Raw genomic sequence first — 13,397 nt, 5'->3', positions numbered from 1 at the left:
TAGGCTTATGTCGGCATGTTTCAGCAACTCAGCATCAAACACATTATAGTTATTCATACACAGAGTGGGGGCCGGCGGGGACTCGGCAATCACACTGGGGTATCTTCACCAGACGCCTGCCATCCATCACACTGAAACCGTCTGCCTCGTGCTGGCGACAGACACGCCGTGAAACCCTCCACTACAACACGTCCAGCTCCTTGCAATGAGATCCCAACGTGCTAAATCACAATAACATTGTAGCTGCCATACTGTGGTGAGCTGTAGTGTTGGGGGGGGGGGGGGGGGGGAGGCTTAGGGTGGTCTTGTCTGCATATGCAATTCCCTTTGACAAGATTAAGGCTCCCATCCTTTTGAAGCCGTTTTTGGTTTGGAGGGGGGGAGGGATGCACCTCTGCATTTTGTCTTCGTTTGGGAGCCGTTTCTGCTGACATTGCAGCAAATGGAATAATATCGTCTGGCCACCGTGGTCTCCATATTTTTTCTGTCTTTTTTGAAAATGTCAAATCGTCTGTCTGACACGTAATGAAGCCATTAGGAAGCTTGGGAGAAACGCAGTGAACTCCCGTTTGGGTTGATGACAGCGGCTGAGACCTCTTAAAGATTGTAATTAATGTGTCAAAGGGCCGATGATGCCATAACACTCAAAGTACATGATGGAAAACACACATTATACAACCGTTCCACATGCAATGCATTAGACATGCTAAAGCATCGTGACCATGCCAACAGAGAGAGCAAGAGCAGAGAAAGAGCTGACCAAATCGAATCCATGTGGAACAGCACTACAAAGGAATATAGGCTAATGTGCCATGCATATGTTCCACACATGTGATTGAGGGCTGCAGCGAATCGCTCCAAGCCAGAGTAGAACTGTGTAGCGGCAGATTAGCTGTCACCAGCTATTGTTCTTTCACTTGAGCCTTACGCAGTACAGTTCCAATACTAACATGTAGGGAACCGATGAAGGCTCATGTGACTGATGGAGGAACCTTTAGTGAGGCAGCGCCGTCACAGTCGGAGACCCCCTGGTCTGAGATCCCGGTCCACCCTGCGGGGGGGGGGTAGAGGGAGACCTCATGACTTATAGATGAGTTCACAGACAGCAGCAGCTGCCTGGGGGGGGGACTTCTGTTTGGAGATAGCAGCCTTCTTTTTATTGATATTTCCAGGGGTTTTCCCCCTCATAACGCTGATATCGGCCTGGTATCGTTCCCCCTCGGGAAAGTTATACATCATCGCTAGCATCACATCAGTTTATCAATGTGAAAGGCCGACACACGTTTTGTAATAATAAGGAATAGGCACATGGGGTTTTAAGACGCATCATGGGGATTTATGTTCGACAGGGGATAACATTCGACAACATGAAACAAATAAGAGCAGGCCAAGGTACACGTTTCAGGTTAAGAAGCTTCAGGCAATGTTTTGTAGCTCGCAAGACTACAAAGGACCAGCAGAAGGATTCCTCTGCCTTTTCTCCGGCGAGCTATCGAGGGGGTTAGAATGTGCCAGCCAGTTCTCCTAGAGCAGGGAAGGAAACATGGCTAGAGAAGCATTAATTGGATAGTGTGTGCGAGACAAGAGTGGCACATCGATTTTGCTCTGTGCTGCGCAGCCCCACTGGTGTCCAGAAGGCCTTTGCTAATCCCTCCAGCGGCAGGGAAAGGCTTTTTGGTGCGTGGTGAAGGCCCTTTTCCACGTTCAGTGGTTAACCTAAAACGTGAAGGAGGAGAGGCTTAGGATTGTGCTTGAGGCCACATTCTGGGTAAGGAGTTGGTTTCCGTCTCCTTGAAGTGCTGACTAGACCAGCACTGAAGAGCTGGCCTTTAACATGGTAGTCTGACAGCATCGCTGTCGAGTACAAACGCTCAAGACTGTCCTGTTTAACTAGACAACTAGACCCAGTGAATTGTGTTTCAATTTATAAGGCTTGGGTTTCCATAATTCAATTGTGGACATCCGAAGGCCCTACTTACGTGTAGTCTTTGACACTCTTCTCCTTAAATAGCAGTCGATCTGCGACTACATTAGGATAAACGGTAATCAATGCTCTGGTGCCGTCAGCCTGGGAACCAGACTCGTCTCGCGAGCTCTTGTTTCATTTGCTCTTCAGTATGGTCTAGCTCCTCTCCCATACAAAAATATTTCTGCCCGATACGAGATAGACCGAACATTAAGAATTGTTTATCCAATATGAGGCGGGACAAATAAGATGGCGGTGCAGAGGAGCTCCGTAGAGACGTTGTCAACAACAGCAACAAAGATGACTGCTGCTGATGTAGAACGGTCTGTTGATTCTGCTATCGAGGGACGATATTAAAAAGCTTGACGGTACAGTATATTTTCACTGAAAGAAGAACAAACGACTGCACTTAATGCTTTGGTTGAGAAGAAATATGTCTTTAAACCCAATTATTTCGCCGCTCAGTGCCGCGTCATCTGTTGCTATGATTGGCTGTAGGCCTTTCTAAGTACGTCCAGGCCATTTTAGTCTGCCCCCATTAGTGACGCCCCGTGGAAATCTAAAATCAACAGAGAGGTTCCAGACCTAAGAGTTTACAATTCGTCTGGCGATGCCAGGCTATGTTTCAGTGGAACTGGGAGTCAAACTGAGGGCAATCGAGTTTCTTTCAACACGGTCTGTTTCCAATCGAGCCAGAGAGACTGGACCAGCAGCACGTGTGTGGGATTCAGCACGGTGTCTTTCTCTATTGGTCTCTTGAGAGGCGTACAAAGGGAGTGTCTCCCCGTCAGCTCATAGCGCTGATGACAGTATTTCTACAAAGGCAGTTCGTAGACAATACCATGGGGTCTATTTAACTCATCTTTGGCTACAAGATAAATAATAAATGGGTTTTTGCTAAGCTAACATGTTTGCAATTCCTGGGGATGTTGCAGTCATTGTTTATCAATAAAAAAAAAAATCCCATTCTTCCTTTTATTTACTTTTTTCTAATTGGATAGACGTGTGGTTTAATGCATGGTGGCTGAAGGTCGTTTTTCTTCTGCTGGTCCTTTATTTGTATTTCTCTGTCAAGTTGAAATATTTCCTTCATCAACCCATACTCATCTCCAGTAGTGGTTATCTTTTCTGTTGGCAGTTTGGCCTCAACAGAAAACCATTCCGTAGGGGAAGAACAACGACCCCAAAAAAGCCATTTGGATGTCCTTCCATGGAAGCAGCTGACCTAGTTTTCAGTTTTGTATTCAGGCTTTAAAAATATCGCTTCCTGGGATATTTAAGATAAGGTGGATTTTGAGTGATTTCTTTCCACTACAATTTTCTACTTTTCATTTCCAAGGTCTTACTTGGCCACCACCTGCTGTTGTACCACATTGTCACACACTGTGCTTTTCAGGCTGTCAAAGTAACCTTCCACTTGCTCTAGTTTGACCATGAATGTCAACGCCTCGGAAAATACTTTTAAATCTCACCCTATGAAAACTCTATGACACACAGGAAAGCTTTGGCCAGACTGCATATGTGGTAATGGAGGTCCTTGACAATGGACCTGATTCAACTATACACAAGCATGTTATTACATTAGGGTCATCATCAAAATATAATGCATTGTATATTTAACGAGTGCTGTTGAAACACATTTTAAAATTATTAATACGTTTGAATACGTTTCATTTCTAAGGCAACTTGATTGGATTCTAGTAGTTTGCTATGCTGGTAAATATCCTATGTCGCAGTACTAAAGCTGGCTCTAGTTTAGCAGCATGCTAATTCTTAATTGACTCTTTGTGCACTTGGCTGTGCCTGCAGCCGCCCAGTGTCTCTCTGCCAGCTACGGGGTTACAGACGCCGGGTGGCAGGGGCGAACCAACCAGACCTCACCTCCATCCAGACTAATGGAGAGTCCCCCAAACAATACCAATCTCCTAGATGGAAGGCAACACCATTAGAACCAGTACAGCGGCGGGAGGGGGGGGGCTGCTTTCACCTTGGCTGGCCTGCCGTGGGGGTGATGGATTGGGCCGCGGTGGAGCCGTCCTGAGAGCCCGCCGCCGAGGGGACATTAGGGGATACGCTGACTGTTGTAGAAAACGTCTGGACACCCCTCAAGGACAATGGCTTAGGCTAACGCTCCCTTCTGGTCGTTAGGGAGATGTGTCACGGCTTTGATTAATCAATTATTTTATTCATGTGTTATATTGTTTCTTGAGGGCAGATTCCTTCATTACACAATACGGTGGTGTGCTGACGAAAGGCTTGCAGTATGTGCTGAGGGCTCGTTTCCATTGCAATTCTCAAATCTTAAATACTACTTTGGCTGCCACAATTCCGCTAAGGATTTTCCTTGGTTTTCCAGGGAACGCTTGGTTTGCAGCCGAAATATTCGCCTCTAGCCTGTGGCTATAAGCGGTGGGGAACTGGGAAATGTGGATGTGAACTATATCACAGATGTGAACTTTATAACAGAAGTATAAATAGGATGTGCTTTTTTTTTTAATCAAAATTTTTAAGATATAAATACTAAAGCACAAATTTATTAAATTACATTTTCATTTTGAAAATGTGTCTGGCTATTGTGTCTGGCTGTTGTTATTACTGATGCATTGCTTATTTTCATACAAACTTGAATACATTTTTAGTATTTATATATAAATACTAAATAAATTGAATACAACAATCTTCCGATAATCAATTAATTTGAGATATAGCTAGAAGCAGCTAGAAATTAAAAACCACTCTCTGAGCTACTGATTTAGTCCAAACAGTCATTTGCCACAATATGAACATGTCTCTTCTGGTGCATTTGATATGCCTGAGGGAGCTGTATAGAGTGAGTTTCTGGCCAGCTCACTGCCTTTATTGATTAGAAATGTAATTACAAGACATGCATGTTCTGCATGCGGTGGCAGGTCCCAATCAGATCATTGGGTTAACGGAACCGGCCACTTAATTATTTAGCCACTATGTCTTTTTTTATCATGAGGTAGCTGTGTTTATTATTGATTTTAAAAGTCTCTTCCTCTTACAGCTAAAAATCACTGCCTCTAACTAACCGCTTTTGAATGTTCGGGCTGATACAAATGTTAAACGTCTATCCAGAATCTTGGCCATCTTGTTTTTTTTAGTTTTCACCTGTTTTAGATTCTACCTTTCTTTAGATTCTACCTTAATATGTAGTGTTTCCCAGAAGCCACCATGGCCCTCTGGGTCCACTTCCTGCCATCTCAGCAGGCTGTTCGGAGTGTGTTCCAGGCACTGGGGTCTCTGGGTTCTGTGCTATCACGGTCTGCTCGGCACATCAACAGCTGGTCATTAGTGCGGACTTAGAATTAAAACATCTCTTGGGGGGGCGGGCGGGGGGGGGGGGGGGGGGGGGGCTGTAGCACCGCTAACACTTACTTCATGATTGTCTGTCACCACGGCAACCGAGAAATGACGTGTCTATCGCATCGTCAAGACAATGGCGCCTTCCACTCCCCTGCAACAGAGTGTTGAGCATCGTACTGCACTCTGCGGAAATGTTTGCCTCCCTTGTAGTGGAAATGGGATTCGATCTTCCCAGCGGTCAAGCTGTTTTGTCCTCCATCCCTGTGTTGTGCCAACAGAGATCATGAGCGTGCGGGCTGCATTTCAATGCACACCGGCCTGGCCTCCCACTGTGTCCCAGGCTTACAGACTGCTTGTACATTCAGTGGCACTCCCCTCCTGTTATCTGTCTTGCCAGCTTCAGGAATATTTAAGGCCAAGTTGACTCAAAATACAGAAGGAAAATTCATAGTTTTATTGTAAGTCTGTCTGTTGTTCATCTGTCTTTCAGGGCTATGTACAGACTGCTTGTACATTCAGTGGCACTCGCCTCCTGTTATCTGTCTGCAGGCTTCCGGAATATAATAGGGCCAAGTTGACTTAAATACCGAAGGAAAATTCATAGTTTTATAGACTGAACCTCGGTAGTATAGTCTGTCGGTTGTTCATACTATCAAACAGACAGAAAAAAATTCTGTCTGTTTCTTTGTCTGCCTCTGAGTCTTTGTGCAGTCCTCCTTATTTTCTGTAGCTCACAATTGCAGTCTTAGAGAGCTTCACAGACCCCGCTTCAGATAGGCTTGGCATGCGTTTATTCACGGCACCCGAGCCTGATAATTAACAATTAGAGAACCTCTTAGACCTATTCAGAAAGTAATGGAATATCCCCAAATGCGTCTCAGCCTGAATCAAGTCTGTATGAACCCAAAGTCAGACACATTTAAAGCAGATAATGGGCCAATTCATTGGACCACTGAACCCTTCCTTGAATGAATATAGAAATCCTGCTAGATGGATGTTGAATTTTTTGAAAATGTTAATAAACCTCCACTGTATCTTCCAAATATTCCCCTTTCTATGTATTTGCTTCAATGAATACTAAGTCTTTCTCCCCATCCTTTTGACCGGTATACATTCTGCGTGTCTGCGTGTGTGTGCGTTCACATGCGTGTCTGTGTGTGTGAACAATACTACAGGGCTCTCCTCGTTCCTGGAGTGTGTATGTCTGCATGAGCATGTGTGTGTGTGCTCGTAATATGCATGTGTGTATGTGTGTGTGTGTGTGTGTGTGTATGTGCGTACAGTACCACATGGCTCTCCTCCTTCCTCCTGTGTGCGTGTGCGTGTGTGCGTGCGTACAGCATCACAGGGATATCCTCCATCCCCGTGGGTGCGCGCGTGTGTGTGTTTGTTTGCGTGTGTGCGTGTGTGCATACAGTACCAAAGGGCTCTCCTCCTTCCTGGTGTGTGTGTGTGTGTGTGTGTGTGTTCATGTGTGTGCATGGATGCATGTTTGCGTGTGTGCATACAGTACCACAGGGCTCTTCCCCCTTCCTCGTGTGTGTGTGTGTGTGTGTGTGTGTGTGTGTGTGTGTGTGTGTGTGTGTGTGTGTGTGTGTGTGTGTGTGTGTGTGTGTGTGTGTGTGTGTGTGTGTGTGTGTGTGTGTGTGTGTGTGTGTGTGTGTGTGAGAGCCTGGGGTAATGGGTGTTCAGTGGCCCCCAGAGGTGTCTTGATGAAGCTGACTAATGAAAAGCCTCTTTAGCCGCCTGTCACAAGTCTCCGTGGGATACGGAGCATGCTGGAACCCGAGACAGAAAGATAGCCCAGGACAGGACCACAAATTACAGGAGGGAGAACGCCACAATGCTCTCTCTCTGAGTTCATGAATAAACCGTAGGAGTGTAGAACAGCTTCACACTGCCTGTAATTAAGGATTTATTTTAACCGCTGTGATGGGGTCCATGTCTGTGTTATCACGACATGCTTTCCGTGAAATATGGCGTATCCACGCACATTAAACTCTTGAATATAACTGGCATATTTCATGATGAGTGAGTATGGGAGATACGGCGTTTGCAAATGTAATTGAGATGATTTTCTGGGTTCGCTCTCTTTGTAATCTATACTTGAAGGTGGGACTATGGCATTACCCGGTGGGAGATGGTGTCTGAGTGTGTTCTGATGACTTCTTCTCGGTGACTCGTTAGACTAATTAATTTCAGCTCCACTCTAATTCGTTCTTTTGATCTGACTGAATAGAAAACGCTGGTGTTTTGTCATCTGACCCAGGATCTGATTAGAAGTATAACCTTTCCTGATTAGGATAGCCCCCGTGGCAATCTGGTTCAGCTCCAAGCCCAAACGTTTTCCTGATCACCCATTGTCCCCAACTGTACCTCCAGGCGTCCTTCAGCGGGTTCTTGTTGATGTTTCCTCAGAACGGAACGGACTATGGGTTCCTGGTGCGTCAGAACTCGGAGCTCCTGCGTGCACTGGAGGAGCTGGAGAAGACGTGCACGGCCCTGAAGGATGAGAACGGCCTTCTGGTAAGAGCAGCACTGATGCATTCTGGGTAGCGGCACCCTTTGCTGAAATGTAGGCCACACGCCGAGTTCCCAAAGTGTGGAGTTGGGGATTTTCTGGGCTGGAAAACACTACCACAGTCTATTTCTGTCCTTGTTTAACTTTGGCTGTCCTCCATGAATGTGGTCTATTTCAACTTTCTGTTGTTTTTACCCTTTTACGAGTCCTATTCCTGCTGTTACAGCAGTTTGAGGATGATAATAGAAAATCATGAAGATTAAGTGAAGACTTTTTCCATGGATTAGTCAAACACTTTCCTGTTTTAATGTGTCTGGACTCTAGTCTGAAGTGTAAAATTCCTTCTCATTGCTGCCCCCCTTGGACAGTAATGTGAACTGCAGCCTGCTTAAGCTCGTGCGTTCAGAACACTGGAGTAGAGTTTAAATACAAATTAAAAAGCTATATGTTGGTGCTTGGACGCCACTTTGTTCTCCCAGCAAAACCGACCCCATTCAAATATAACACAAATCAGCCCACAGGCTGTTCTAAAAATCGGACAGAGAGAGAGAAGGTCTCATATATTATTCAATTGACAACCTGTTCATATATTGGCAGTTAACAGCGACGTGTACGTATAAGTCCAAACAATTTAAAAAATAAATAATCCGGCCGATGCCGATGGTCAACCTCAGATCCCTTTCCCCAACCTGCCCCTTCCTGTGTGCACCGGCCGCCAGATGTTGATATTTGTGTGGTGTGTGTGTGTGTGTCGTGTGCAGCGGAAGAGCAGCGCCCCGGAGACGGAGGAGAAGGTCAGGCGTCTGAGGAGGAAGAACACGGAGCTGGCCGTGCTCGCCAAGCGGCTGGAGGAGCGGGCGCGCAAGCTGCAAGAGGCCAACCTCCGAGTGGTACGCCCCCCGACGTCACCCCCTCTCTCTCTCTGTCTATTTATCTTATTCTCTCTCTCTCTCTCTCTCTCTCTCTCTCTCTCTCTCTCTCTCTCTCTCTCTCTCTCACGATAGCGTTTTTTTCATTCTGTGATAAGAAACGACGCTGGGTTAAAGGATAACCTTCAACAAGGTGGTCAGCCATTTTCTTAATTAGTCCACTATTGATGGAGAACGCTGAGGTCATTGTTCAATCTGGGAAATGGGCTGTAATGTTTGGGCGATAAGGGCTGTCGATGTATGTCCAAATCAAAGGTTTTTTTTTGCTACTTGCTTCGATAATATTCTATTACGGAAAGGATCCCTACAGAGAAAAAAAAGTATGATTTTTTTCCCATTTCGCTTGATCCAGTCTGTTTGTAAGTGTCAAACCAAGTCTCGCTCAAGGAGGAGACTCACTCTGGAAAGTGCGAGAGTCAAGTTGTTTGAGTTTCCATCCGCTTGCCATGAATTTAAACAAGACCAAATATATCACTGCGGTTTGTGAGAAGACATTTGTAAAAACTTCTACGACGATTCACTGTAATGTTGTATGTCTCTGTACTGAATGAGGCACATTGATAACAAAAGCCCAAAGTGCTATGGTTTACATTCGTGGAAGGAACGCTTCCGCCACATGCTCTTCAGAATTGATACAAGGAATTAATTTTGACAAATATATTGTTACATACCAGAAGTTCAAGTCATCGCCCGGACGGGTGTCACAATTTTAAAGTCGATAAAATTACAAAGGACTGATATGAGATCTCAGCTTTCTCTGCCCGACTTCGGTCTCCCTTCTCTGTAAATTGTGTACACATCTTTGCCAGCGCTGGTAAATTGAAACTCCTCCAGCATGGACACACTCCAGTCCAAACACCAACCATCTTCAGCCTAGTATCTGAACAATGAACATACTACATCAGATATACTCTTGTGGAAGATCCATGGTGTTGAGCAATATGCTTCATGCCTTTCAGTACTGTTGTTGTCCCTTCAGCTCGGATTCCACTCAGAAAGCACCTGGAAATTGGGTCTTGCCTTGGAGCGAAGGCCAGAATATTGCTGCATTAAAACAAAAACAACCTTCTGGGTTCTGGGATTACATCTTTCTCCACAATCACGCCTAGATTAGATCTCGGTGACATCATTTGAGAGAACATAACCCCTGTACTGACCTTCCAAAGTTTTTATATATTGTAGCGGGCCAGTGGGTGAGGGGTTTCCACGCCACCAAGTTGAATGATAAAACAACACAACACACAGAGCACTTCAAAAAAGGGTGATTTATTTACGGGGTAAATACTATCACCAGGGTGGGGAAAAGGGTCATCCACCTCCTTTAGGATCCCGTCAATATCCTTAATCAAACCAATCCTGTCCACTTGTCTCTCGCTCGTCGGCCGTACAGCATTTCCAGGATCACGCAGATCCTCTGCGTAGCTTGCCAGCCCTAGCTCCGGCTTGTGGTAGTCTGCCCGGTCTTTTACCTGCAAGCACTTCAACTTGATGACCTTCAGGCCGGCCTTGTTAACGGGAGGAAGTCCATGTGTGGCTTGGGGGTGGAGCCAGCAGGTTGCCAAATGTCTCCCTTCAATCCTCACTCCTCCCTAGTGTCTGAGAGAGAGAGAGAGAGAGAGAGAGAGAGAGAGAGAGAGAGAGAGAGAGAGAGAGAGAGAGAGAGAGAGAGAGAGAGAGAGAGAGAGAGAGAGAGAGAGAGAGAGAGAGAGAGAGAGAGAGAGAGAGAGAGAGAGAGAGAGAGAGGTGTATTTGTCATAAAGTACTTTCCTGGTTACCTTATATGGCAAGGTAAAAATTTGATGAATACACATGCAGTGGCTGACCGACTTTATTAGCAATGTTTGCAAGCAGGCCATGGCCAATGGGAATAAGTTGGGGGAAATTAAGCTGCCCTGCATATGCATGTGTTTATCTAGCACTCACATGTGGACACAAAAAATAAAAATGGAAAATTGAAAATATATATATATAATAAATATCCAACATCGATAACAACGTAGTACCACCCGTGACCACATGACTATCATTACCAGTTGGTCACAGTAATAATCGCTTCCATAAAAACTCCCAGCTCACCTCCCCGTCCCTCCTCAGTCTTGACCCCAGTACCTCACCTGTGTCTCCCTCTCTTCAGTCTTGACCCCACTACCTCACCTGTGTCTCCCTCTCCTGGCTCAACTCCCCGTCCCTCCTCAGTACCTCACCTGTGTCTCCCTCTCCCAGGTGAACTCCCCGTCCCTCCTGCGGCCCGGCACTGGGGAGCACTACAAGAGGGCCTTCGCCCGGCAGCGCGCCCGTGACCTGGCGCACCACGCCGACACGCTACTGTCCAAGGACAAGGAGTTCGCCTCGCTGCAGAACGAGTGCCGGGCTCTGGAGGCCCAGCTGGGTGGCACCAAGGTACTAAAAGCCCCCTGTTTTAGTGACATCACACCCGAGGGTGTGATGTCACTAAAACGGGCCCTTTATGGTGGCTCGTGCATCTGGGTGAGATCTTCCACACCTCCAGTGTTCCTGTGAAGAAAGCGGTAGACAGGGCTCCTTAAAATACTTTATGACTTCAAGTATTTCATATATGTCAGCAAGCACTTCATCAGCAGCATTGCCAGGGTGCAACGAGTTTGCCCTCTGCTGGAGAGGACGGATACTGCAATAAGTCATCCTAAGCCACGAATAGATGTTTTTGCTGAACCAGGCGGTATATATAGATTTTATGTGGACTATAAAATAAACCGCAAGTGCTGCCTGCGGTTAATATAACTCTTGATAATAATGACTATTCGTGGTACTGGTGTGTGTTTGAGGAGCACAATCCACATGTCTGTACACTGGGTTGTTAGTATGTTTGCTTCATGCACATGACAGCACATTGCTATAATGACCGTGGTTAATGTGGAAGCAACACTCGATGCTTGTTGTGTAGACTTCTCTAATGAGGGTGGATAAACAAAGCAACCCGTTGTTCAAAGCCCTCTGCTGTAAAGGCAACTACAGGGTTACATCCTCTTCTGAAACGGTAGAGAACAAGAGAAGCGATGTTTCCGAATTGAGAGTTGTTCCGTTTGTGCTCGGTCAGACCTCCATAAATACCATGCTCTACGAGCTCAAACCGCCATCTTTATTTTTGGTTCTTCTCCAATCAGACAATTCTGCCTCTGTGTGTACATCCTTCAAGTCCCCATCTGGGGCTGCAGTCCCTAAATAATACACTTCCATGACTGGATGCATAAACAACTCTGAAATGTACTGTTTTTTTTAACAACTTGTTTTGTCTGTGTGTGTGTCTGTGTGTCTGTGTGTCTGTGTGTGTGTGTGTGTGCGTGCCCTTTGTGTATGTGCGTGTGTGTGTGTGTGTGTATGTGTGTATGTGCGTGCCTGAGTGTATGTGTGTGCGTGTATGCCTGTGTGTATGTGTTTGTGTGTGTGTGTGTGCGTGCCTGTGTGTGTGTGTGCGTGTTTGCCTGTGTGTGTGTGTGTGTGTGTGTGTGCGTGCCTGTGTGTGTGCGTGTATGCCTGTGTGTGTGTGTGTGTGTGTGTGTGTGTGTGTGTGTGTGTGTGTGTGTGTGTGTGTGTGTGTGCGCGTGCGCGCGCGCGTGCGACCGTGCGTGCAGGGCACCCACCCCGTGTCGTCCGGCGGGTCTGAGTTTGAGCGCCTCCTGCGGGAGTCCCAGAAGGAGGTGCTGCGGCTGCAGAGACAGCTGGCCGTCACCTCCTGCTCCAGGGGGGGGCGGGACCCCAGCACTGCCGGACCCCCTAGACCCCCTGACCCGGACGGCCCCAGAGGACCCCCGGACCCCGCCGGTCCCAACGGCCTCGAGGGTCACGCCCGTCCAAATGGCGTTGACGGTCTCCATGGGGATCTTGATGACCCAGGGAGGGCGGGCGAAACCCCCCCCAGGAAGCAGGAAGAGCAGGTACGTCCATCGCGGTGCTCGTCTTTTTCTGCCAGAAGTGGAAAAATAATAATAATAGTGTCCTCTCAAAGCAAAACAAGTATTAGTCCCCGCCTTCCCAGCTCTTAGCCGGCGGATTTCACTCGTACCCGAGCGGTGTCCCATAGGGATGAGTCGGTCGCGACCGATTCGTTCGCAACGAACGAATCCCGAACGTGAACGACAAGAACTGGTTCCCCAAAACAAGAAGAACTGGTTCTTTGATTCTTTTTTTTTAACATAAAACAAAAATATGGTCACGTAAATAAAATATACAAACGAACAGAGATTCGTCTCCCCGCGACCTTATATCGATTGAGTCTACAACGTTCTCAAAGATTCAGCCAATGAGAGGTAGCAATGGTGTTGCCATGGCACCTGGGTAAACAAATGACAAGGTGGTTTTCACGGGGGGGTAGAGCCTAGAAGTCGCTTAAATTATGCTCAGGGCCGTCTCGCGGGGAAGGGGGGCAGTCACCTGTGAGATTCCCTGTCAAATGACGTAATCTGACGTAACGAACGAATCAAAACGAACGAATCAAACGAACGAATCGTTATAGTGAACTGAACTGAAAGAACTAGTTCCCGGAAAATAAACATTTTGCCCATCCCTAGTGTCCCAACCAGCACAAACCAAGGGTCTCCCAGTAGGTGGGACGTCAAGACCCAGCTCTAGCCTGACCTCTGTCGGACATAATGAGCTTCTGACGCAAGCCGGTTGA

At 46.8% G+C, this 13,397-nt stretch overlaps 1 protein-coding gene across 1 annotated transcript in view; it reads left to right on the top strand.

The window, feature by feature from the left end:
- The window catches only part of LOC132461413 (peripheral-type benzodiazepine receptor-associated protein 1), a 70,561-nt gene that overhangs the window by 16,834 nt on the left and 40,330 nt on the right, over positions 1–13,397 (top strand). Inside the window, 4 exon segments of the mRNA XM_060056501.1 lie at positions 7,712–7,819; positions 8,576–8,704; positions 10,967–11,143; positions 12,355–12,657. Of these exon segments, the coding sequence (XP_059912484.1) occupies positions 7,712–7,819; positions 8,576–8,704; positions 10,967–11,143; positions 12,355–12,657 (717 nt within the window).

This window comes from Gadus macrocephalus, chromosome 7 (assembly GCF_031168955.1).
Source record: "Gadus macrocephalus chromosome 7, ASM3116895v1".
In the NCBI taxonomy this organism is placed as follows: Eukaryota; Metazoa; Chordata; class Actinopteri; order Gadiformes; family Gadidae; genus Gadus; species Gadus macrocephalus.
Note: the sequence above shows the minus strand (reverse complement) of the source record. Positions and strands in the feature narration are given on the sequence as shown.